The sequence below is a fragment of the Amblyomma maculatum genome, chromosome 10 (genome assembly GCF_055883805.1).
Source record: "Amblyomma maculatum isolate TAMU_Amacu chromosome 10, ASM5588380v1, whole genome shotgun sequence".
NCBI lineage: Eukaryota > Metazoa > Arthropoda > Arachnida > Ixodida > Ixodidae > Amblyomma > Amblyomma maculatum.
The window spans coordinates 98,321,793-98,348,916 of NC_139353.1; the positions used below are offsets into that span (position 1 = coordinate 98,321,793).

General features: G+C 44.8%; 2 protein-coding genes and 1 pseudogene across 2 annotated transcripts; all 3 read left to right on the top strand.

The window, feature by feature from the left end:
- The first annotated feature begins 401 nt into the window (after positions 1–401).
- Positions 402–27,124, top strand: part of LOC146177089 (uncharacterized) — a 61,859-nt pseudogene continuing 35,136 nt past the window's right edge.
- Positions 20,678–22,103, top strand: LOC146177090 (uncharacterized). Its single transcript, XM_084580742.1, has 4 exons — positions 20,678–20,887; positions 21,512–21,636; positions 21,735–21,920; positions 21,986–22,103. Exons 1-4 carry the CDS (start codon positions 20,741–20,743, stop codon positions 22,101–22,103), a joined length of 576 nt encoding a protein of 191 aa, XP_084436868.1. The 5' UTR covers positions 20,678–20,740.
- Positions 22,938–27,099, top strand: LOC146177091 (uncharacterized). Its single transcript, XM_084581090.1, has 5 exons — positions 22,938–23,328; positions 24,929–25,150; positions 26,365–26,539; positions 26,638–26,711; positions 26,788–27,099. The coding sequence occupies exons 1-5, from the start codon at positions 23,212–23,214 to the stop codon at positions 27,046–27,048; spliced, it is 849 nt and encodes a 282-aa protein (XP_084437216.1). The 5' UTR covers positions 22,938–23,211; the 3' UTR covers positions 27,049–27,099.

Here is a 27,124-nt window from a genome sequence, read left to right on the forward strand (position 1 = left end):
CAGGTGTCACGGTAGTGCTTGAATGGAGCAGATTGCCGGCTAGTGTTGTCATATCGCCCGAGCGCATGTCCTAGTATATCCCACCGCTTCCAGTGCGCTCGCGCGCCAGGAAGGCACTCCCTGGTTTATACCTAGTAATTAATAGGTATAGAGGTTATATTTATAGTTATAGTGTTTCACGCCACGAAGACTTCACAACATGTTTACCTACGGACGCGCACAGGTGGTGGATGGAACGCGCTAACTCCTGTATTATAAGCCACTCGCGTGGCGCATCCTGACACGATAAAAAAAGCCCGCGGAAACCTACACCCTCTAGTGAGGATGATGGTGTGTGGCAGTGTATAAGCTTCCTTCATGTGCTTAAAATGCGTTGCTTGTTCTATTGACTCTAGTCAAAGATGAAGGCAAAGATTAAGGACGGCATCATTCATTCGCCTTACCCCGACTTCAAGGAGCCATCGGGTTCATTGTTCGAACTCCTCGCCGAAAGAATGCTGAGGCACACAGACAGGACGGCCATAGTGAGTCCGCCATCTTGGCTCCTGCTAACTACATTCTTCGTTAAATACCTTACCAATTCTCGTACTCGCTATGCGTGGAAGCTGGGCTACTGGTTTCTAGTACAATTGTGAGACATTCTTCCTGCGCACGCAAAAACACGGACAAAGGTAGAAGAGACACATGAAAACTGGCCCTAATGTGTGTATCTTTTAAATGTTTCCGTGTTTCTGCATGGGCTAAAAAAATGTCTCACAATTCTGCACTTGACAGTAGTGATGCACGTGACTAGTGTTCCGTGCATCACTACTGGCTGTGGCCACGCGTAGCCGTTTCCTCACGGGGCCTTTTGAAATGGAGATCGCGCTGCCATCGATTCATGTTCAGATCTATGGTGGAGAGTAAAAGTTTTTATTTAATTCTTGCGGGCTTGGGGACGTCTAAAATATTGTGCTCAAGTTACCCGAAGTATTCCCAACGTCTTTGTACAGACAAACATTTCATCATTTGAATCGCATTTTGTTTTTCATTTATCCCATAAAACTGGCTATTACGCCTTTTCTGCGCACTTAATGGGACAAATACGTAATCAGACTGCTGCTCACCAAGTATTTGTCTTCTGCGCATTGAAGAGAGGTGAATAAGGCGCAAACCCCAATGCGATTAATAGGCCTCGCCCGTGTAACATTGCTGCCTGAGAGAAGTTCCTTTAGCAGAACATTATTAGGTAGCAAGGAAAAGCAACAGACACAAGGAAAAGCAACGTAGCAAGGCATTTCTGCGCCATCTATTCTGGCTGCTCTTTTTTGGCGCCAAATAAAATTTGATAAGGCAGACTCTGCACTGTGTAACACTGTTGGTGAACTGCGCACTGTGTGCACGCACATTAATACATAGAGGTGCATGCACTATTTCTTGTTAACATATGACGGTCGTTCGGGCTTCTAGGAGACTAAAGATGTAGCCTTGATACGGAGAAACTCTCGGATTTAGGTTTTTAACCATATATTCCCCGAAGTCGTTAATTATAGCTACTTCCATTTTCGTCGGCACAAGATTCTCAGCAGCATAGAGCATAACAAAACGACGAATATATGCTATCTAGCCAATGGTTAACAAGTATAAAGTTAACATTTTCACCCATAGTATGACCCTTTATTTTCCATAGGCTTGTATTCCATCGTGATATCAAAAACAGCTTTAGGAATTTCCGAAATGTCATTGTCAAAATGCGAGACCAATATAAATATTAGGATCGGATACAAACATATGAATAATGAGGACTGAAACCCTATGCATCAAAAAGGATAACTTTTATACATCACAATATATCGTTCTCGATATCGTGTCTACATGGCATTAAAACTGCACTGTACTCCTCAGAATGCTATGCCGAAGAAAGTTGTCTCATAAGTAAAAGAATCCTGTATAGAATAATTGTGAAACATGTAAACGAATATTATTTCGCCAGGTGTACAAGGAGGAAGCTGTGTCGCACGGGGAACTTCTGCACCGTTTTCGCTGCATCACGGCCGGTCTGCAGGCCATGGGTGTGGGCAGGGGAGACCGCGTCTACGCCCGTTTCTACAGCCCTTCAATCAATGGACTGGCAGCCCTGTGCGGTGTTATGTTCTCAGGAGCTACGCTCATCATCGTGGGAGAGTTCACCAAAGGTGACTGTGGGGGACAGAATCTTTGCTGATAGAGGGAGATCACACGGACCATGCTTGCTTATATATAAATATATAAATATATATATATATATATATATATATATATATATATATATATATATATATATATATATATATATATATATATATATATATATATATATATATATATATATATATATATATATATATATATATATATATATATAGACATGGATTGCTTGTTACTAATGGGCCAGAGTTAAATTCAAACAGGGTGTCACACAACTTTCCCGATTATCTATTTTATTCCAACAGTTTCGGACGGTGGACCGTCCTTCTTCAAGGTAGCATTGAGTATGGAGAATAAGTCTGCACATTACGCCACTGTTAGGAGAGGGAGAAGGAATTCTCGCTCTCCGTCTTTGGAGAAGCAAACATTACTGAATAGATAGAAAGGGCGAAAAGCTCCAGTTGATTATTGGCTGGTGATGCAACAAAGACGGAGAAAGAGAGAAACAAAAAAAAAAGAAAAAAAAAAGTGGGGGGGGGGAGAAAAGGGGCAAAAAGAGAAAGTGGTGAGCCGACGAATGTTACATACGCGTCGTGCTTCCACGAAGACGACACTACAAGCAAGACAAGTCTCTCTCGAAGGAAATTTCAGAATAACATAAAAAAATTTTAAAAAATGTAAAAAAGAAAACAGAAAAAAAAGAAAAAAAAAGAAAAAAAAAGTGAAAAAACAGACAACGCGAGCATGCACACCAGGACGGCCCGCTCCCCAGCGGTGCAGGTGCTCAAGAAACCGTTGGGATAAGAGTTATGTGTTCTAGACGGAGTTGTTCCACCCCGCGACACGCCAGCGATCGGAGCCAGGGCGGCGCGCCGCCGCGGCGACGAAACCTTCAGGTTAACGGTACGGCGATGGGAACCAAGGTGGCACCTGCTTATGCCAATATATTCATGGCGGCCCTCGAGAAGCAATTCCTGGACACTCAGTCTCTGAAACCCCTCCTCTATAAACGTTTTCTTGACGATATTTTCCTCATTTGGCCCCACGACGAAGCCAGCCTGTTAACATTTATACAAAATTACAATTCATTTCACCCATCCATATCGTTCACTCACAGCTTTTCTAAATCCTTAATTAACTTCTTGGACGTTACAATACAGAGAAAAGGCAACGTTCTTAAGACTACCCTATACCGGAAACCTACCGACCGCCAGCAGTACCTACATTTCAAAAGCAGCCACCCACACCACTGTAAAACCAGCATACCGTACTCACAGGCCCATAGATTCCGACGGATTTGCTCTGAGCTAGATGACTTTGACCGCCATGCGGAGCAACTAAAAACAAATCTTCTGCAAAAGGAATACCCCCCCTTCATTGTTGATGATGCTATTGGGAAAGCTCGAGGCTTAGACAGAAATGAAATAATCAATTTTGAAAAATCTCAGCTGAACGACAGGCCAACAAACCTCGTTCTTACACATTCCTCAAACATGCCACGGGTTAATAATATCCTCTCGAAACATTTTAATATATTCCAGCAAAGCAGTCACTTGTCTTCCATTTTCAAACAGCCACCGAGAGCAGTGTATCGGCGCTCTAGAAACCTAAAGGACATGTTAGTTAAATCTAAAACGACCGCCAATGCTAACCCTAACCCCGGATGTAAACCGTGCGGAAAACCACGCTGTAAAGTTTGCAATCATGTGCAGGCGACAAATATTGTAAAGGGCAACTTCTCTGATTTCACCTTTAAGATCAAAGAGTCCTTGAACTGCGACAGTGCCAATGTGGTATACATGCTAAGCTGCGGTGTGTGCGGCATGGAATACGTCGGCCAGACCGAAACACCATTCAGGTTTCGTTTCAATAACCACAAGGCCCACGTCCACACACTGCCAAATCTCCCTTTTTCTAAGCACCTGTGCCTTCCAAACCACACTTTCGAAAACTATCGGGTCATTCTCCTTCAATCAGGCTTCCAAACAAATCGACAAAGAGAACAAAGAGAATCGTACTTCATACACAAATTTCAGACTCTAACCCATGGAATTAATGAAACATTGGGCAACTTTGCCTTTCTGAAAAGCCTACATAACTAATAGACAAGGCCTTTATCTCCCCCCATTTGCCCGCTCCTAAGAATATCCTCCTTCTCACGCAAACTATACTGTTCGCTATTTAGCTCCTTGGCCTCCCCCCTTTGGTCGGTTTTCTATCCCGCAACAAACGTCTTTACTTAGGACACGCTCGCGGGAACCACTTGACGCAAATGCCCGGCTGCGGCATTGGGTTTCGGGTTTCGGGAGAGCGCGTCTGGCCGACGGCTCTTTCGTCGCCGCGGCGGCGCGCCGCCCTGGCTCCGATCGCTGGCGTGTCGCGGGGTGGAACAACTCCGTCTAGAACACTTAACTCTTATCCCAACGGTTTCTTGAGCACCTGCACCGCTGGGGAGCGGGCCGTCCTGGTGTGCATGCTCGCGTTGTCTGTTTTTTCACTTTTTTTTTCTTTTTTTTCTTTTTTTTCTGTTTTCTTTTTTACATTTTTTAAAATTTTTTTGTTATTCTGAAATTTCCTTCGAGAGAGACTTGTCTTGCTTGTAGTGTCGTCTTCGTGAAAGCACGACGCGTATGTAACATTCGTCGGCTCTCCACTTTCTCTTTTTGCCCCTTTTCTCCCCCCCCCCCATTTTTTTTTCTCATTTTTTTTGTTTCTCTCTTTCTCCGTCTTTGTTGCATCACCAGCCAATAATCAACTGGAGCTTTTCGCCCTTTCTATCTATTCAGTAATGTTTGCTTCTCCAAAGACGGAGAGCGAGAATTCCTTCTCCCTCTCCTAACAGTGGCGTAATGTGCAGACTTATTCTCCATACTCAATGCTACCTTGAAGAAGGACGGTCCACCGTCCGAAACTGTTGGAATAAAACAGATAATCGGGAAAGTTGTGTGACACCCTGTTTGAATTTAACTCTGGCCCATTAGTAACAAGCAATCCATGTCTATTTCCACTGCTATGGCTGCCAGCTTCAACACAACTGAACGATTGTCAATTCACTTGCCCAGAAGACCCATCCGCACAGCTATTATTAGTGACGAAATTCTCAAGCACCTATATCAACACTTCGACCCGGACCATCCTGACACACCTGGCTTCATTATCTATAAGGGAGCAACATTCTCCGATGTTCCAGCCCTTCTGGAGTACCTTCCCACGACCACCCAGAAAGTGATTTTACATGTCGGACAAGCGGACATCGCGGCAGCCGGTGCCTCGGATGCCTTGTCATCGATGAGGGAGCTGGTGAAGAGGATAGGCCGTGAGCGGCCCTCGATCAGGCTCTGCATGAGCCTCCCTCTCCCCCGTGCACAGAACCGCCGACGCCACGGAGCCAACCGGCGGTTCGTCACCTGGTTCAATGGACAACTACATCGTTATGTGTTCCAGGTGCGTCGCTTGTGTCACCGACGACAGCTCGGAAGAAATGTGGTTTACTTGAACCACGCAATCGAGGAGCTGCCACCGTGGAGGGTCCTCGCGGCTGATGGGTTCCACTTGAGCTTCGAGGGCGTGGCTGTCGTGTGCGAACACGTGAAACGCACACTTGGCGCCTCGACCCCGACGACACGGTGGAACTCCCGTCAACATCCGACGCCAAGGACTTCAGGTGGCTGCAGGACAGTAGTGAATTCAACTGGGATTCGCCCGCTGTCTCAGGAATCCGAGACACCCCCCGTGCCACCCCGCCGCCGATACATGACCAGGAAGGCCTGCAGCGAGGCGGCACGTCACGGCCACCGCAGCGATTGACTCGCTACCGCCACAGGTACGGCCCGCTCCCCAAATACGCATTCACGTTCATTCCTAAAAATCCGTAAGATTACAGAAAAACGCGTCCGATACCGCGCTCACGTTAAAACACTTACGCAGTACTGTGAATCGAAAACAATACCAAAGGGTTTGCGGCTACAGCTATCCCCGGCTATGACAATTCTGAACGACGATGAAGAGGCGGAGTGGAATGGCATTCTACATGACAGCTCACTGCACCTTATGGACCTAATCATAAGACATAGCCATCGAAAAGCTCTCGAACTTGAACATATGGAAGAATGCTGCCGCCGCGAACAATCATTCACGGAAAATGAACTAACTGAGCTCCGCGAATTTGAAAATCGCAAAACAACAGAAATCAATGAAAAGAAAATAAAAAAACTCAGCCGGGATGGTGTGGTCCCTACGCCTAGCTATCCTCTAACACCGCCTGTGGCCAAGGATAAACCAGCCCCACCTGTGGCTAAAGATAAAGTAGCCCCTCGCCAGCCTTGCGGGTCTGCTGGAAACCAGGCTACCATGGCTAATGATAATGTAGTGAATGTGTCGAGTCTGCCGCTCTCACCTTCGGAACGAACGTTGCTCGCTAGGGGCCTAACATTCTGCCCTACGACAGGAAAATTCAATGAATTTCAGTTATTTCAAGATTTAGATAACTTTGCAAGGAGTCTGCGTCTCCGTGAATACTTCAGTAACCACGAAACGAAGCGTGAAATTAACATACCGGGGATATCTGATAAATCATGGACACCAAGGGAACACAGAGACAAACATTTAGATATGTACATCGCTGCTGTTCAAAAGGATATTCTGGCTACGTATACAAAATCAAAACCTAATGCAGTCCGTAACAACCTGTCACCCGAAGAGCGCCAAGCACTCGACGCTTTGAGTCAGCGGTCCGACATCATCATCAAACCTGCGGACAAAGGCGGCGCTATTGTTGTTATGGACAAGGCAGAATATTTAACAGAAGGTTTCCGACAATTGGAAGATAAACGTTTCTACACTAAATTGGATAGCGATCCCACAAGAGAGTTTGAAACCAAAATCAACAATCAATTAGAGTCTCTGTTTCAAAAGCAAAAGATATCCCAGGATATGTTTAAAGCAATGAAGCCCATCAAACCGGTTCCCGGGCGATTCTACCTCCTCCCAAAAATTCACAAACCCAACCGTCCCGGCCGCCCAATTGTGTCAAGTAACAGTACACTCACCGAAAATATTTCCGCAGTCCTTGACTTCCTATTTAAGGACATTATACCAACTATCCCTGCCTACATTAAGGACACAAATCATTTCCTGAGGGTCGTGTCCAACCTCGAAATTTCGACGGAAAGCTTTTTAGTCACAATGGACGTAACATCCCTGTACACGAATATCCCCCATTCAGACGGCATACGCGCGGCAGTGGATGCATACCTTAAGACGGACCCCTCGGTGAACCTGGATGAGGAAACCCTCTCCACTATTCTTAGCCTGGTGCTTAATCACAATAACTTCGAATTTGAGGGAAGACACTACCTTCAGGTTAACGGTACGGCGATGGGAACCAAGGTGGCACCTGCTTATGTCAATATATTCATGGCGGCCCTCGAGAAGCAATTCCTGGACACTCAGTCTCTGAAACCCCTCCTCTATAAACGTTTTCTTGACGATATTTTCCTCATTTGGCCCCACGGCGAAGCCAGCCTGTTAACATTTATACAAAATTACAATTCATTTCACCCATTCATATCGTTCACTCACAGCTTTTCTAAATCCTTAATTAACTTCTTGGACGTTACAATACAGAGAAAAGGCAACGTTCTTAAGACTACCCTATACCGGAAACCTACCGACCGCCAGCAGTACCTACATTTCAAAAGCAGCCACCCACACCACTGTAAAACCAGCATACCGTACTCACAGGCCCATAGATTCCGACGGATTTGCTCTGAGCTAGATGACTTTGACCGCCATGCGGAGCAACTAAAAACAAATCTTCTGCAAAAGGAATACCCCCCCTTCATTGTTGATGATGCTATTGGGAAAGCTCGAGGCTTAGACAGAAATGAAATAATCAATTTTGAAAAATCTCAGCAGAACGACAGGCCAACAAACCTCGTTCTTACACATTCCTCAAACATGCCACGGGTTAATAATATCCTCTCGAAACATTTTAATATAATCCAGCAAAGCAGTCACTTGTCTTCCATTTTCAAACAGTCACCGAGAGCAGTGTATCGGCGCTCTAGAAACCTAAAGGACATGTTAGTTAAATCTAAAACGACCGCCAATGCTAACCCTAACCCCGGATGTAAACCGTGCGGAAAACCACGCTGTAAAGTTTGCAATCATGTGCAGGCGACAAATATTGTAAAGGGCAACTTCTCTGATTTCACCTTTAAGATCAAAGAGTCCTTGAACTGCGACAGTGCCAATGTGGTATACATGCTAAGCTGCGGTGTGTGCGGCATGGAATACGTCGGCCAGACCGAAACACCATTCAGGTTTCGTTTCAATAACCACAAGGCCCACGTCCACACACTGCCAAATCTCCCTTTTTCTAAGCACCTGTGCCTTCCAAACCACACTTTCGAAAACATTCGGGTCATTCTCCTTCAATCAGGCTTCCAAACAAATCGACAAAGAGAACAAAGAGAATCGTACTTCATACACAAATTTCAGACTCTAACCCATGGAATTAATGAAACATTGGGCAACTTTGCCTTTCTGAAAAGCCTACATAACTAATAGACAAGGCCTTTATCTCCCCCCATTTTCCCGCTCCTAAGAATTTCCTCCTTCTCACGCAAACTATACTGTTCGCTATTTAGCTCCTTGGCCTCCCCCCTTTGGTCGGTTTTTTATCCCGCAACAAACGTCTTTACTTAGGACACGCTCGCGGGAACCACTTGACGCAAATGCCCGGCTGCGGCATTGGGTTTCGGGTTTCGGGAGAGCGCGTCTGGCCGACGGCTCTTTCGTCGCCGCGGCGGCGCGCCGCCCTGGCTCCGATCGCTGGCGTGTCGCATGGTGGAACAACTCCGTCTAGAACACATAACTCTTATCCCAACGGTTTCTTGAGCACCTGCACCGCTGGGGAGCGGGCCGTCCTGGTGTGCATGCTCGCGTTGTCTGTTTTTTCACTTTTTTTTTCTTTTTTTTCTTTTTTTTTCTTTTTTTTTTCTGTTTTCTTTTTTACATTTTTTTAAATTTTTTTATGTTATTCTGAAATTTCCTTCGAGAGAGACTTGTCTTGCTTGTAGTGTCGTCTTCGTGGAAGCACGACGCGTATGTAACATTCGTCGGCTCTCCACTTTCTCTTGTTGCCCCTTTTCTCCCCCCCCCCCCCTTTTTTTTTTCTTTTTTTTTTGTTTCTCTCTTTCTCCGTCTTTGTTGCATCACCAGCCAATAATCAACTGGAGCTTTTCGCCCTTTCTATCTATTCAGTAATGTTTGCTTCTCCAAAGACGGAGAGCGAGAATTCCTTCTCCCTCTCCTAACAGTGGCGTAATGTGCAGACTTATTCTCCATACTCAATGCTACCTTGAAGAAGGACGGTCCACCGTCCGAAACTGTTGGAATAAAATAGATAATCGGGAAAGTTGTGTGACACCCTGTTTGAATATATATATATATATATATATATATATATATATATATATATATATACAGTCGCAACAGTCGGCGAGGCCAAGGAAAGCATTAGGGTTGTACTTTAAGTCTTTTTTTTTTAATTTTTACTTCGGTAATCACATAAGTTAATAATGTAATCTGTCTAGGGGAAAGATAAACACAAAGTAGAAGGAAAAACAACGTGCCGATGGTGGGCACCGAACCCATGACCTCCGAATATCGCGTCCGGTGCTCTTCCAACTGAGCTACATCGGCCGCTGTCCCACCTGCTACTTTCTTGGGTATTAATGTTGTCTGTATACGAACCTTGAGAGTGTTCACTAGCTTCTTCGCACAGCACCCAAGGTTCGTATACAGCTATTCCCCTACACAGATTACATTACTAACTTATGTGATTATCTAAGTAAAAATTAAAAAAAAAAGACAAAGTACAATTCCCAATGCTTTCCTTGGCCTCACCGACTGTTGGCTTCTTTCCTTCATATATAAATATATATGCGTCCTAACTTGTGCCATGCTAGATGAGCAGCACTCGGTTCTCTGTCAGAAGATACTGAATGGTCGGGAAGAAGCGGAGATGCGCCATGCGTCCTGATATGATCACGACCAAGTAGAAATCTATCTTTAGAAACATGTGCAGGCGCAAACAACTCTGGCTATAAATCAAGTGCTGGCGTCCGTTGTGTTGGAAATCAAAAACGGCAACACTTAAAACCCACGTGTATTGATAGTTGGAGCAATAATAAACATCAGGGGCAACTGCCAAGGTTCGATAAATTAGGAGCTGAAAATAAATGCACATGTGGAACACGCTGCCGAGTCCAGTAAGTTCATTTTGACCTAGTTTCGAACTAGTAACATAGTAGGCGAATAAATCTGCAACTATATTCAGGCTCCTTCGCACAGCAGAGCGTCTGTTGGGGTGCGATTAGTGACGTCATGTACTCTGCTGCTGCGTCTGCTACATATAAAATTGAAGAAATTGAAGAAATAAGTATAATCATAATCAGCCTGACTATACCCATTGCAGAGCGAAGGCTTCTCCCAAATTCCCCCAATTAAGCCGGTCCTGTGCTAGCTGCATCCACGTAACCTCTGCGAACCTCTTTACCTAACCGCTCGCTCAACTTTCTGCCTCCCCTTGCTACGCTTTGCTTCCCTTGGAATCTAGTTTGTTACCCTAAACGACCATCGGGTATCCTCTGTTCGCAATACATGTCGTGCCCATGCCTATTTTTCTGTTTGATTTCCGCTAGTATGTAAGCAACTTGAAATATTTCTCTGGCCCCCTCTGAATGTCGGCAACTTGAGTTATTTCTCTGACCCACTCTGCTCGCTTCCTGTTTCTTAATGTTACCCCTAACATGTTTTGTTCCATAGCCCTCTGCGTTGTCCTCAAATTAAGTATAATTTTCTTTGTTAGCCTCCATTTTTAGCCCCATAGGTTAATAAGTATATTATTACTGAAATTTAGTCCATCTAAGCATTGTTTGATGGCATCGTACGACGCATCGTATGGTGTGGGCGAAGAAGGTACAATTTAGAAGTATGCAAATCCGTCACGTCATTACCACGCGTATCAGGGTATTTATAATAACAAAAACCGCTTTAGGTTCAAACGCCAATGACGTAACTCTTTCAAATACCTTCGCAAAACCATATCCGTTTTCAAAGTTCTAAGTTTATTAAGAAGTAAATACAAATCTTTTAATCTTACAGACGGTTACAAAAAGAGGTTCCAAAGCTTGATACGGTACTGGGGCCTCTATGTACACATGGAAATAAGAACAAATAACAACATGAAGGAGCATTGAATGAGGTAGAACTCGTTAACGAAATTTAAATATACAACATTAATTAGAGCACGCAACAAATACACTAAAGCTCGAAGTTTCGATAAGGGAGCAAACCGGATAGCTAAAAGGTGGGAAAAATACATCAATAATAAACAATGAATGAGCGGAGCTGACGTATAAATGCAGATACGCATGAGTCGGTGTTCATACTCTGAGGTAAAGAATTCCATACCTTTATTAGAGAAACTCCGACAGTCTGAATTCCATAATTAGTTAGAGCATTTGGAAGTGAAAAATTATTGTAGCAGGTAAATCAAGTAGTATTACGATTGAACAGTTCTTGCAAATGAATGTACTGTAGAAGGTTACGATAAGTTAACACATGATATGCAAACACTTCAAGTTTAATTTTTATTAGCTCTGGAATACGAAGTATATTGAGGTGAGAGTGTAAAGAAGAAATGGATGGATCCAGATTTGACCAAGTTATTATACGGACTGCTTTGTGTTGTGTAATCTGAAGTGCGGAAAGATGATAATGATATGTCTGACTCCAAGAGGTGATAGAATAGTTAAGGTGGCAATGAATGAAAGCATAGTTAAGTTGAAAAAAGTATGTTAACTAAAGTAATGACGTGCCTTTGGAAGACGTCTGATTCTACACGACATTTATTTCGAAGTTGTTGAATGTGGGTAGTAAATTTTAAGTGGCGGTCCAGTTTACCTCAAAAAATGAACATTTATCTAAAGTATATATAAGGTAATAGATTGAAACAAAATTTGGAACAGTAGTAAGCTTTGACCCATGAACTTGGATTTAGTACGGTTAATCAGAAGACCATTTTTGGTGCACCAAGTAGCAATGATAATAGGATCTGAATTGAGCTTGGATGTCATGATATCCAGCGATTTTTGTGAAGAGATAAGGGTAGTGTCTTCTGCATAAAGAATACAATCGGTGGTAGGAAAGAGACAGTAGGAAGATCATTTATTAAATTAGGAATAGAAGCGGATCAAGTATAGGGTTTTGCGGGACACTCATGTACAAACCTAACTCTTTTGTTAGAAAAGAAACATGGTATGCACACTGTTTGCTCGCGGTTAGATAAAAAGCTACGAATTAATTTGAAAAGAATCCTAATAATACCAAAAGACGTTAGTTTAACAATAAGAATAATGTTGAAATCCCATCTAAAAATCACCAGATGCGCACAAGGTGAAAGCACAGCAAACTGCACATAGTGGCGGACGCCGTCTATAACAACTCGAACTGCACACTTTGCTGAAGGGTGCAGAGGGACGCCATTTGCTCCACGAAGTTCAAGCCCATCATATGGTGACGTCACTTTTTGCAAACGGTGGCCCAAATCAGCGTGAATGGCAGAAATTGCAGCTCCTGTATCATTCAATGCTTTGACCGGTAATCCTTCAGCGAAAACAGAAATCACATTATACGGGCGATGAGGAGGACTTTTGGTAAGTGCACGCAGTGCCGTTTCACCTCCGGAAACTGCATCGCTTAGTTTTCCGAATGAAGGACATGGAGAGTTGGTGCTGGTCGAAGTGGAGAAACAGAACGGTGGTCTGAGAAAGGGGACCGGCGTCGGCATACATGGGCCCCACTTTGTTCAGACGAAGATACCGGTGGTGGCGTGGATCGGCGAGGTGGGCTGGGAATAGGGCGTCGCTGGTAACATGAAGCTATGTTAATTTCGAAGGCGTCGTAACCACGCCGCTCGTTCTGAATGCTTCGACGACAGAAGCGGGATATATGTCCTCGGATTCCGCAATAGTAGCACACTGGGCGAGAGGAGAGCCAAGGTGCTTGATAGGGTGGCGTTGGTTGAGCCGTCGCCATGGCGTTCATGTGGTTGTAGGGCGGTACTTGTCGGGGTGGGGGAACAAAAGGAGGAAGGGATACAGCTACGTCAGCGTAAGTCGGTGCTGGGAAAAGTGCAGGAGGGTCAGGTGCGACAGGATGGGTTATAGTTGCCAACTTTTCGTTAATTATTTTGCGGAGGCTGGCGTTATTAGAAGGCGGAGTACAATGATCGCACCCGTGCCGGTAGTAAGGGCTGAGGGCTTGGATCTTTCGCGGAGTTTCGCTCGAATTAGGGCTCGTAAATGGAAGTCAGCCAGTAGCGAAGTTGGGCTGCAATCGGAAGGACTGCAGCTGGTCGAGGCGTTGGGAGGTCTTAGTAATGGAATCAATACTTGAAGGATTCTGGGCAGCTAGGGTAATAAATGCCACATAATTCATTCCTTTGAAGACATGGTGCGGCGTTCAGGTTCCGGCATGGTGGGACTGATACGCCGGCAGAGTGTAACTAAGGCCTCTATGTAACACGCATAAGAATCATCGGCACCTTGACGGCGGGAAGCGAGCTTGTTCTTGGCGTTCTCAGTCCGAACAGCCCGGTCGGCAATGTACTTTCGGAACTTCTTTTTTAAAGTGGGCCAGTTAGTGGTATGGGGTTCGCCGTTCATCAACCAATTCCTGGCGACCTCAATAAGGTAGAAAGAAACGTTGAGGAACATTAAAGCATCATCCCACCGGTACTGCAGCGTTCATAGGTGTCGAGCCAGTCATCTATGCCTCCGTCGCAACGACCAGCGAACAGCGGCGGGTCGCGTTGTCGTGTGGGCACAGTCGGAGGTGGCGGTGCAGAAGAGGTACAGGTGTCCGGCCGGATCGGGATGGCCATTGAGGAAGGAAACAACTTAGGAGAGGCCGTTATCATTCCCAATGCATTCGAGAAAGTGTGGCGGAAGTGACGTCAAAGTTTAGGGTTAGCTAAGTCGGGTCATTAGCAACGGCATCGCTGTTGCTATGAAACCTCGGGCCACTAGCGACAGCGTTGCTAAGGGCCCGAGGTAAGTAAGCGTCGCGGAGATAGAAAATGCGGAGGTTAAAGGAGGAGGAGACACATTGCAGCGTCCGGACGCGGCGCGGCAGTACCGGCTTCAAAATGATGACGTCAGGGCCCCTCCTAAGTTCTTTCCTTCCTCTATAGGAACAGCTCTCGGCTGACATGACGATGGTGGCTGTTTCTAAACGGCGACCGGAACGTAGCCCCAGCGAGAGGCAAGGCACAAGGCAACAAGAGGACAAAGTTTCACCTCCACCCCTTGTGAGAGAAGGCCAAGCCGAGGCGGCAAGGTCGTGACGGCAAGGCGCGGTTTGCCGTGTCTAGCGTTTAATCCGATGGCGAACCCAGACGCGTGTCGGAGCGGACGAAGCGGGACGATGACGATGGTATGTACAAATGAAAAAAGAAGGTCATGGTATGTACACATCAAATAACATCCATGAAGGGCTCACACAATCGTTCTTCATTGTGCCAAAAGCCTTAGTAAAATCAAGAAAGACAGAGCTGACGTAGTTAAGTTTATCTATTTCAAGTTTACATTTATCGACGGAGTGCATCAAAGCAAGGTTAGTGGAACATTCACGCCGAAAATCAGATTGTTTCGTACGTAGCATATGTTAATTTTATCTAGGTAATGTAGAGTGTTAAGCAAATCAACATTTTATTGATTTTACTACAAATCACACAACACTACAGTGTTGTGTGACTCTAGAACGGCAGTGAAGAACTACGCCAAGGGTAGGGTATGTAGTAAGGCCGCGCGCATACTGCGCAAGGCCGAAGACATCGGACGCAAAAGTCCTGTGGTGATCAAGTGGTTTCCGGCCCACATGGGCAGTGACGTGTCGGAACGCGGAAACGTGAACCACAACGAGACGGCCAACTTGGCCGCGCGAGGACTAACCAACCGCGCGGCTGCAAGCACGGCCGACTCGGAGTCTTGGTCGCGGCGCAGTGCCAAGGACAAGATGACCACCTTCAACGAAATAGTGAAATGGTAAAGACTGAACAGACAGACTATGCCGCCACCTCACCCGGGGCTTACCCGGAAGGAGGCAGTGTTATACAGACAGTTACAGACGGGGTCCCTGCTCACCCCGGTGCTAGCTAAGCACATGTGTCCGAGTGTGCACGCGAGCGACATGTGTAGACTGTGCGCGAAGGAGAGAGCCACCGCGACTCACATCCTATGGGACTGTAGCGTAAATCCGCGCGAAGCCAGCGAGAAGACGACGATCCCGCCGCAGCTAGAGGCTGCAACGAGGAGCTGTGATCAAGAGACACAACTCAAGGCCGTCCAGCAGGTCTCGGCAGCTCTAGAGAGGCAGCGACCGAGCGAAACCGAGGAGAGGGGGGGCAGCACCCCCAAGAAGGGGGCGGCGGCCCTCTCGAACCCGCGGAAGTAGCGAGGGACGTAACAAGACCTCAAGGAGCACAACGCACGAGACTGACGTAGTGGCCGCGTCACGGTAAAAGCTTGTCCTCCCTGCTTGTAGGGAGCCTAACCGATTCTGCAGGCATTTTAAATAAAAGTTGTTCTCTCTCTCTCTCTCTCACTAAAAATGGAAGGATAGAGATGGGCTTAAAGTTATTAATGAGGTTTTTGTCCCCGTTTTTGAAAATAGGCAAGTCTTGCCTTAGCTCATGAGGAAAAACACCAGATTCAAAAAACTAAATAAAGTGTTTCCGAGGCCTTAAGTTGTCAAGCTTGACAACCTTTTCTCGGGACCGACGACGGAAAGTGAAGGTGCGTCTGAAACATTGCAATGCCTCGGTGCTATACCCTGCGGCGACAGGTCGGTGTCCGGCACGACTTCTGCCTGTGATGCGCTAGTGACTTCGACGACAGCAGATCATTTCCCCACAGAACTTTGACCATTCTGGAGCGAGGGTTGCAAGACATTTCTCTGGAGAAGTGATAACTTCCATCCCCACATCGGATGCAGAAAGGGAACGAAGCTTGTTTTTTGTCAGGACGGGGCACACCGGACTCTCTGTGCCATCCAACAGTTTATTCACTCAACTGCCTTCCACGCGGTTCTAGAAGGGACGTCAGCCCATCGGGGCTGATACGCTTAGTTCTCACTCCTCCCCACCTGACCAGCGCACCAAGAGACTTGTGCTCTTTTTAGAGCCCACCTCTTTGGTGCCCGTTCCTGCGTTGCGCTTCGTCGTTGGCGTTGGAGTCGGCGGCGTCGGCGTTGTCACTGTAACCAAATTCGCATCTTGAGCAGCGCGCTCCTTCACTCACGCCCCTCCCGCTTCCTCCGTGGCGGCGACCGCACATGTTATCGGATTACTGCGCGCGCTCCCCACCCCCTCTTCCTGCGTGGCGGCGAGTCCGGTTGCCGAAACGCCAGCTCGCTATCAGCAGATCACGGTGCCTGCATCCAAAGACGAAACGCAGTCACGTTCTCTCCACACGCTCGCGGCGTCAGCGGCATCAGTCAGTCGCTGCTATCTGTTCGTCACGCTACGTTCCTATGGGCTCACGCGCTGCATCATGGAACGTCCGATAGCCTAGTTGCTCTCTTCATTTCTCCGACCACAAAGCTTCTTTCATGACAGCCAAGAGCTGTTAGTGGAGTGCACTCTTAGAAAAAAAGGTAGTGAAAACGTAGTAACGGCTGCTGTTACAACGTTTTTTAACCCTTACTACATATGTACTATGTTCCTACAACTTTGTCACTACCTCAAAGAAAAAATAAGCAGTAACAAGGTAGTGAGGTCTGTTGTTACTACGTTCTTTGGCAGTTACTACACTTGCACTACCTCACTATTGCCCTGGTAGTAACCGTTACTACCTTGATATGGAAATGGATGATCGGAATATGCAGGTGTATGCATACTAACATTTCTGGTGACATTGCTACTCGGTGCCCCACTTTTTTATATAATGAAAAGGGCATCCTAAATGGCAACAAAACTGCCAGTGCTGTTTTTGTTTTCAATAATACATATATGCAGCACGTATGTGTCCGATTCTTTAGTTAAATTTCTTAATTGCACTTTTTCAACGACCTCAAACTACTGTGCCTGACTTGCACTCATTTTTCCTTCTGGTTTTACTGCAAGATGCATCCATGTTCAATGCTTTACCCTTTTGTGGTGGGGTATTTTTTTTTCCTTGGACATACGATGCAATTTTTTTAATCCGTAAAGTGAGCAGTCATTGTCAGCGACATGTGTGCTGTGTTCCAACCCTTACTACAGCCTCTCCATAGGCTAGAGCAGTTTGTCTAAATAAAATAAATAAATGGTAATAAAATACAAAAGTACTCTTTATTCTAGAGGCACAAAGGAAAGAAGTGTAAACATTTTCAACTAAACAATTGTAGCCAGCCTGCAGATAATACTGCCAGTTCAATCTGTGATCATTATTTCTGGCCTCAGTACTAGCTCCTTCTCAAAATACAGGTCTAGAACTTGGAACGATTGCAGTTCTGCAGGCTGTATAACTCTCTCTTCTGTTGTTCGACAAACAGTATATGACCAGCGGTGTCGCTGAAACAACACAGTTCTAAGAACACTCACATGAATAAAGACTGACCCACAGTACATATACAGAGCTATGATCTGTCCAAAAATAGGCAGCAGGTCTTTCTCCAAGACCACTACATCTAACACTTTGTATTTACAACTTGCAACAGTAACGGATGACACTCCCCACACAGGAACACCTTCAGGAAAGACTTCATGAGTGAATGGGGCTAAGTCCTCCTGTCTAAGAGGCTTGGCCTTCGTTGTCTGAATGCCCATGTTTAACTCATCTCCAGACAGCTCGAAGCTCTGAAGCAGCTGATGCCGTTCTGCGATTGACTTCGAAATATTCTTGAAATTTCTGTTGCGACATGCTATCATTTTCACATATTGGTGTTTTGCTTCGTAACGCATGCACCAATATTGTTTCAATGGGCCCAACTGGTTGATCAGCCTTGGATAATGCACCAAAAAATGGAGCTTCGGGGTCATTTTTCCAGGATAAAGAGCTACAAAATTTGTCAGAAAAAACCTAATTTCTTCTTGAAGGAAAGCAATATGGTCATGTGGGATATCATCGGAAAATATTATGTCAACAATCCTCCTGAGTTGAAGATACACTTCCCAATGCTCATTGAGATCTGGAACAATGTCACCAAATATAAGTGAAAAGAAACGAAACAGGCACCACTTCTGTGATGCAGTGCCTTTATAAGCAGCTTCCCCCTTCACAAAAGATTTCTCGAGTCCTTCAGGTTTGTTTTTCCTGTCGTGTGGCCCAAACTCAAACAAAGTGACACGTTCCAGATCAGAGTAACTCATTACTTTCGAACTGATGAGGCCTTGTAAGATCTGTCTTAAAACATGAGTTATGGATCCTTCGAGCAAATCATGCATGATGTCAGGCGGCAGTTGTTGCGTCACATCAAAGTAATTGAGACCTGACAATGGCGACATACTTTTCACCCCATGAATTGCTGTACTTAGTGGTTGGTTTACAACTGCAAGTTCAACATGCTTTTTGTGCGCAGTTGCATCTCGTACCTGTACATCTTTTTCGTGGAAAATTTTGCCGAGTTCTGAGAATGCCACAGTGCAAAAACGGCACGGGTGCCCTCGATTGAAGCAGCAAGTGAAACCACCTAACCTGTTCATTGAGAGGTTATCCCCACAGAAGGCGACAAGAAAAGCTGTGACTCTCACAGCTGTTGCATGCAGCTGCACAGTGAAACCAGTTGTGCTTATAGCTGAGAGCTCAATGATAAGTGGTCCCAAAACTGCATCGATTCCATGCTTAAGAATAAGTTTGTATTTTGCAATAATTGCTATATGTATGGCACTAAGCTGGGACCTGTAACGTGCGTGAAGGTTCAATACACTGAAATACACAACAAGTAGCTTGTGCACGTTGCGCTTGGGTCCTATCGGGTTAACAATCTCAAGTTCATCTGTATAAAACACAAGAAACAGTGTGAACTGAGATCCTTCCTGTATAAGTGCTGACAGCTTTTGCTTGTACATGAAACCATCACAAAAGTTGTGCAATAGTGGAGATGATTCTCCATTTGATGCCTCCTCATTTAAATGACTGCGAAAGGATTCTGAAAGCATTAGGTTTTGCAGAACATTAGTGACAGGAATATACTGGAATGTTTCTCCAGCAGCCAAGACATGCTCCACAGGTTTTGTGTAAGGAAGGCATTTCTTGGCAAACTGCTCTCTCTTGTGTTTGCTCACCACATCTTCAAAAATCTCATCCAGAAAGTCACAAGCAAGCAACGTGTGCAAGTCTTTTCCGAGCGGCAGAGGATGAATGTCTTGCTGAATCTTGGTGGAAAAAAGGCGAAACATATCGCACAAAGTCACTTTCATATGGCAAATGACGCTTTCCATTGTAGAGTGTGGCAACTTGTGTACTTCTGCCATGCGGAAGAAAAGTAAACACAGGTGCTTCTTCATTCGCGCTTTGAAGTCGATAGCTCCACTGGCAGCTGAAAAACCAGTACAGGATGCAACCTCTTGTTCTCCATCGGTATCGTCCATGAGGAGGCTAGAGCTTAGCAGTTCATTCCCACTTAAAACGTCGCCTTCCGCAATGGAAGCACTCGCCGAAGCGTCCAACCGTAGCTCCCCACTACTGCTTTTTTCCGCGACAGCGGCATCGCCAGGCGTGTCGAGGTCCATATAGCTTCTGTGGTCCCGATAAACGTGCCTCCGATACGACTCAAAGAGACGGTACGTCTTTGCGCAGCCTTCCACACCACACATCACAGAAAAATTGCTATCATAGCGGTGATCCCCTATGTGCCTGACCACTTTGCAAAACTTCACAGACGTAAAGGGACAACGCGGACACGTATGAATCATTTTGAAGCACGTATACTTGCGGGTGACGTATACTTCGCTGTCACACCATTAGGCCAGCCATTTGATGCACTCTGTCAACTGCAACAGCTGAGAGAGGCTTGGTTGATAAACATTTCCGAGGGAGGTAGATAAAAGCAAGCTGGAGTAGAGCAGTAGAGACCTCAGCAGCGCCGCTAGCTGAAGCCACTTTCTGAACGGAGCCTCGAAACTAGCGAAAGTGACCTTGGCCTGTCAATACAGGCACAACAAACATAACTGCGCTACGCGTAATGTCTGAAAAGGTAGAGCAGTGACAGGAGTAAACATGGCCTCCGTGATGAGGCGCGCCGACGCGCTGCCGCCGATCTCGGAGGGCTCAAAAGTACAAAAAAAAAGCAACTTTCTTTACTTATTGGTAGGTGGCGCTTGCTACAGTACCAGAAAGGGATCGACTTCAACTGGTCTATCCATAGTACTGGCCATGGGTTCTTTATAACTTGTCCATACGTTGTGTAGTCTTACTTTTGCTACTTTTGCAAATGGCGTGTGTTTTGCATCCGTAGATAGAAGAGCCCTCCTTTAGAACAACCGAATTACTACATGTGCTGGCCCTTTATCCTGCTATAAGCAATGTCTTCGTCGCCGATCGAATGCCTGGTTACCTGGAAAGGCAGGAAACAGGTTCTTCTTGTCAATGGAGATCACAAGAAGTCCGATGTGATTGATGCTGCCATGCTGACGGAATCGTGGACATCGTTGCAGTGCGACCGAATAGAGGTATGCACATTTTTTATACGATAGATTTTAATCGCTTGCTGCTTTCAGGGCCTGTACTTGTGCATATAATCGCGTTCTAGTTATGCGCTTCAGGCCAACGTAGTATCGTGGTTTGCTTATAGGCCTGTGCTGTGTCCAAAATTTGCGTGCAAGCTTAGGATAGACACCGGTGCCAGATGTATATATATCAGAGCCTGTATCTTAGCTGTGAGCAACAGGCGAGCATGCAATAGCGATGCCTGTCGCGCTGTTAACTGCAGCGCTAGTGTTGCTTCAGAAATTGTTTCCAAATGGATCATGACTCCGTTAAAAACGGTTTTTTTTTTTTTTTTTTTTTTCTACACTGCACTGCACGTGTGCGCGCCTCGCGGAGCTGGAGCGGACGTTCGCCTTCGCAGGGTTCAAGGTACGCGGCGCGCACACGGGCTGTGGAAGAGTAGTGTGTTTCCATACATGCGCGCGTGGAGAGTTTGGAAGCCATCATAATGTGTAGGCCAATCTTATAAACAGATGGGAAACTAAGTAGTTTCAGAATGCTCGTAATGAAATAATTACTAAATCAATTGTATCCACATTCATTATTATGTTTTTGGCTTCCAATTCATAAACACATTTTTGTTGTAGGTCTACAATTCCCGCTTTGAAACATATGTCGAGGTCCCGGAAGGACACAAATTTTGCGATGGCGACAAGATAAATCTGGTTGCCAGTGACAGCTGTGATGAAGAAAGCTTGCCACTCAAAACTGGGTTAGTAGGCCACCTTTAACCCTGTGCTGGAGCTATAACATGGGACATTACAGTCATGATACTTACGGTGCACTTAATTCCATCCTCTCTTTTTTCAGATCTAACGATGGTCCATCAGTGGTGGCTTCATGTATCAGTGGTTTTCAGCAAATGCATTATGAACTGCCTCCAGTTCCAGTTGACATCAAGTTCGACATTGACAGAACAACATTAGGAGAAGTGTCGAGTCGCACAAAAAGCCGCATTGTGTCTTGGATTACATCCCATTTGCTGACAGTTGACCTGTAAGTACCACTTAGTAGTGTTGTATGCTCAAATCCTGCTCATGCAACCTCTCTTGCGCTCGCAGGTATCCTGGGAAATTCTACGAGCCTGCAGCTAAGGCTCTTGTTCTGAAATATCCAGTTCTCCGGGATGCGATGGGAACAGGCTTTGCAAGTTCCCTACCTGCTTGCCAGTCTTTGTAAACAAATAGCTGGTAATATCTTTCTCAAAAACACCTTCCGAGGTTACTCCTACTATCAAAGTATAAAAACGAGCCGTCTTTTGAAGCATAAAAGGAAAGTATCTGTAAAATGCTTTGCACTGAGTAGGTTACTTTTTTTCTCAAAAAGAGAAAAAAAAAAGCATGCGATGAAGTGACTAGCCATGTATGCAACCCATGCTTGGGTTCATATTGCGACTGGTCGACCCATCAAAGATGAGACAGGCGAAGTGTGTGTGCACTTGGCGACGTCCGGTGCACCCTGTGCTTGTGTCGCGTTATACCGGTGTTTTACGTGGTATGTACGCCTCTTGCCGCGTAACATCTTGGTGGAGGTGCGGGGTCACAACAGCGTCTCTCGTAGCCTGAATCGCTTTGGAATGTGAAACCCCACAAACCAAACCTCATCACAGCTGCTTCTTTCCCTGTGTTTGCATCATATGTTTTACATACTGCCTGGCAAGCAAAATTTCACCTCCTATTTTCTTGACTGCTTACTTTTTTACTTAAGGTGGTATTTTTCCTTGAGGTAATATTTTTTTCTCGTGTGGAATTCACTGCTGCTTGTGGACCATTCTGGCATACATTGGGAATGTTCTGTGCACATGCATTGTCTCCTCTTCAATGATTTTACAAGGCATCAATTAACTGCAGTTTTTTGTGAACAAAATTTTCTTGAATATTGGTGGGATAGAACACAATACAGTAATTAGATGTGAATTCTCTTATGCCCTTGCAGGATGTTCATGAGGCCCGCACATGCACTATGGTTTGCAAACATCTTTGATAGGGAATTAAGCATGTTAATTTGCAGCTTTAATAATGTACTGAGCAGCAGGTGCGTCCACAGATTGCTCATGCATTTCGGCTCGGGCTCGAACAATGCAGTGCTGCTTTTAGCTCTTTTCCTGCAGTAAGAGCAAGTGGCTTGTGCGGAAGCATTTATGATGCCTATTGCCGTTTGAGTCTGTTTTCTTCAAGGAAAGTCTGTATATATTGTTGGCTGCTAGGCAGATGTTTAATTGATTTTGCATTTCCAATGTGATGGTTTTAATTTACAGGATTCTTGGAGGGTCGCATTTAAATACAAGATGTGCAATATTCGAAAATCCGTGGATAATAATCCTAAGGTTGAAGAAGCAAGAAAGAAGTTTTGTAGGAAGGGGAACTTTCAAGACAAATGTCATCCAAAGAAGCAGTGCCGCCTGGTAAGTGAAACCCCTGATTTACACCAGTATTACAAATATCTGGAAAAGTTTTGCATCTTTTCTAGCTGGGTTATCTGAAAAGAAATGTTGCAAGTTAAAGTGCCCTGTGAATGTCATTGCACACAAGTAGGTGCAATTTATTATAGTAATTCTGCTTTGTTTTGAGGTGGTGGTAAATACTGACTTAAAGAACAAATTACAACAGCCAAAAATAAAAACCATGGTATTGCACTGGTGAAACAAGGAAGACATAGCCACAAAAGTAAATGGAAGGCAGGAAATCGGTGCAGACCCCTCCCTGGCCACGCATTTCATGAAACGAGAAAAAAACTGCGACTACAACACCTGACTCTAGAACTTGCAGTTACTTTAAAACTGTAGAACAGCTGAAATTTGGAGAAAGTTGGTGCTTTATGTTATGTAACCAACACACAGTGGCAAAAATAAAAAAAGCAGAGCAGTAGCTGTATGTTTAACTGCTGTATTAAAAAATAATTATAGTAAAATCTTATTAATTGGCCTTTTAATACCAGCAATATATTAGAATTTTCCAAAGGTCTGATTGATCTATTGGCCTTAAAGAACTGCTGAAAACTATTTGCATCACAGCAATTTTATTTAATGAACACTGGGATTAGGGTTATGCATAAACTTGAGATGAAAGTAAAGAGCAAACCCGATTTTTCTTGGTATTGTGAAGTGCCATGTTTTGTGAATACTGTTGGGATTGTCGAAGAATTGCTTCAAATTTGCAACTGTTACCATCGGCCTTTTGGCAGTGCGACACAGTAGCAGTGATGCCTCGTTACAAATGGCCCTGTTGCGTTTTGAGGATGCTTCACCGTTTAGATGGTGACACTTGCTATCGGCACCGTGCGGAAACCCAGCGGGTAGCACTCGCGGTGAAAAGGCAGTGCAGCGCCACGAGTGGGCGCTGGAGGATTTTTGCAGGAACAGGCGTGGCCGCCTGGGTAGGGCACGCACTTGAAAGAGGCAGCCATGGGAATGTAATTGGGGTCTGCGCAGAAAAATAGTGGCAATTTTGGCCAGCTTGAGTGATGTAGTGATGCATAAACAATGCGAGAGCCACACGGCACAAGACGTAGAGGCACGGACAAGTCCTGGCTGCCTGCTGGGCGTTTATTTCTCGGCTGGAAACACAAGAAACAAAAAATGACAGAAGGAGAAGCATGCTGTTGGGGAAGGCTGAGCAAAAAGCTTATATCAAGCAAAACAAAGGTAAAAGCAAAGAAACGTTGGGTCCTGCATCCCTTTTCAAAAGCTGTTAGGTTTGCCAGAGCAAAAGAGATAGCAAACTGTAGCCTACACAGTTAATTGCAATACCTAAAAACGCATGCAATGGTGGAATTATAAGGAATTTAGCATTGAATGGAAGGAAAGCACTTCATAAAGGTAAGTAATACAGCTGTAGAGTAAGGGCTGACAAAACAGACTGATATTCAGTTGTGTTCAACCTTTGCACAGGTTGTAGATCATAAAAAAGATTTTGGAATCTTAGGTCTGCGTTATCTAAAAATATGATAGGCATTACTTGTGATATTTTACTCAACTGTGTTATTTTTATCATTTCTTTTGCAAGTCAACTGGTGCTTTGGAAACCGGAGGCGAAGAAGATGATGGAGTCGTTGCTGCTCACATAGAATTCATAATTAAAGAAGTGAAACGAAGCACACCTGACATCGCAAAATTGAAAGCTTCAATGAAGGCCACCTTCTCATCACGAAGGAAATGGATTCAAGAAAGCAGCCCATCAACAGCGGTGTTGCTGGAAAGGTACCCAGCGCTGGCACTTCGTGAACTGGTAAGGTTTTAAGACGTGTAGCATCAGGCCGGTTTCCTGAAATGGTTCTTGATGATGGGTCGTACGCATGCCATCAGTCGGGCTTCACAGAGACATGCAGTATATAGTCGGCTGTTGTAAGAGGCTCAATAGGTTATGAGAAAATACTCTATTTAGTTTAAACATTTGCAGTGTTTGCAAAATCAGGATGCAGAGATCCACTACAGAAGGTGAAACAGAAAGATTGCATTTTTGACAACATAAACTGACATAAGCATGGGAGAAATATTGCTTGGTAGGAAACATTTCAACTGAATAATTTGTCTTCATCTGGGTGAGCACAGTCATCACTGGTAAGGGTATTTAGAACTTTTATCTGATGGGGAGGAACAGGTTAGGTTTGCTGGAGAAGGGTGAATATGGGTGATTGATAAAGAGTGTTAGTGCTAATTATTTATTTGGTAGACTAAATGGGCAGTTTTGTAATCGTAAAAACATTGAAATATAACTGCTGAAGCCACAGCGGGTCGTGAAGTAATCATTGCTTATGTTTCGGCTGAAATTTGAGCACTTCTGCATAATTGCGTTCCTCTCTGTCCCACTTTTGTATTCTATGTGCTACTAAAAATGTTTATGCAAGGTCATGATTGCAGTCGCATTTGGATGGAGGGCGTTCTTTGAGGGGCATCTGCTGCTTTATTTTTAGTTGTGTTTGCCTATGGATACTGCATAATTTTCCAGCTGCAGTGGTTGGAAGAAATGCTAATGCACCAGTCAGCGTGCATGTCAGGCAAAGAGATATAGGCTCTGAATTTCGGTTCACAACGGGTTCAAAGATGCATTCCCAAAGGTGATTAGGAACAATTAGGGAATAACAGGGTGGAGACGAAGGACAAGGAAGAAGACAACACCTGCACTGTTGTTTTATTAAACAATTAGGGATTGATGGTAACAACGTACATAGTTACGTTTATTAATGGATTCACCCTTATTCCCTCAGAAAAAATTTCAGTGCATCACTGATGACATATTTAAACAGAAATCAGAATGATGCAACCTCTAAATTATGATGAAAGAAAGCAACTATGCAGCCTTTGGACCAGCTTTCCAACTTTGCACCAACAGCACAACTGTCCAGTGCTTGGCTTGGACACTTGTGCACGAGCGACGTGATGTCTTTTTGTATTTTGCAAATATTGTGCTAAATTCCCCCTATCATTTTTGTTCATTTTCAGCTTCGCCAGGAGTTCATGAGTATTACACAAGTGGACTTTGAGTCAAAGTTGCTCAGCTTTATTAACACACATGGAGAGAGGTGTCTCCAACTCCTGAAAATGTCCCGTACCGCAAAAAGTGCCCTCGCCGAAGCAGAACGGGCGATTTCAGAGACAGAAGGCGACTTGAAGAAATGTGAGTGTTCAGAGCTTTGTCTTTTAGTTCCAATTTATTTTCTTATTTTTATGTTTTTGTAATCGTCTGGGTGTTCTATGAATTTTCTTTGTGCACAGATTACTTCGCAGTTGCTGTCCTGCAGCTCCTCCCGCACTTAGTGAAGGAGCAGCCCTATTTTCTGAGAGGACCAGTAAGATTATACTGTTCATTTTAATTGTAGTTTGCTTGAAATTGTCTCGTTTCTTATTAATTCTATTTTATTACAGGACAGCTACCCCTCCCTTGTCATGAACAACAAGGCTCTAATTGCCACAGAAATATGCGCCACTTTTGAGTCCTACAAGGTGGAAGTGATTGACCTGATATCAGGGACAAGTGCCCTCATGGAACTTTATTGGATAATGAACATCCAGTATTCTAGCAGGAATAAGAACACATTTGCTCTGATGGAGCATTTCTGCGGCCTAAATTCGGCAGCACGGTCACCCCTCGTGATGCGGGCGATCAGCTTAATTGAGAAAGTTTGAGTCAACAAATAAAGTTAAACCTTTTGAGCTACACTTGTGTTGAATTTGTTTTTTGAAAGCCATATAGGCCCACTGC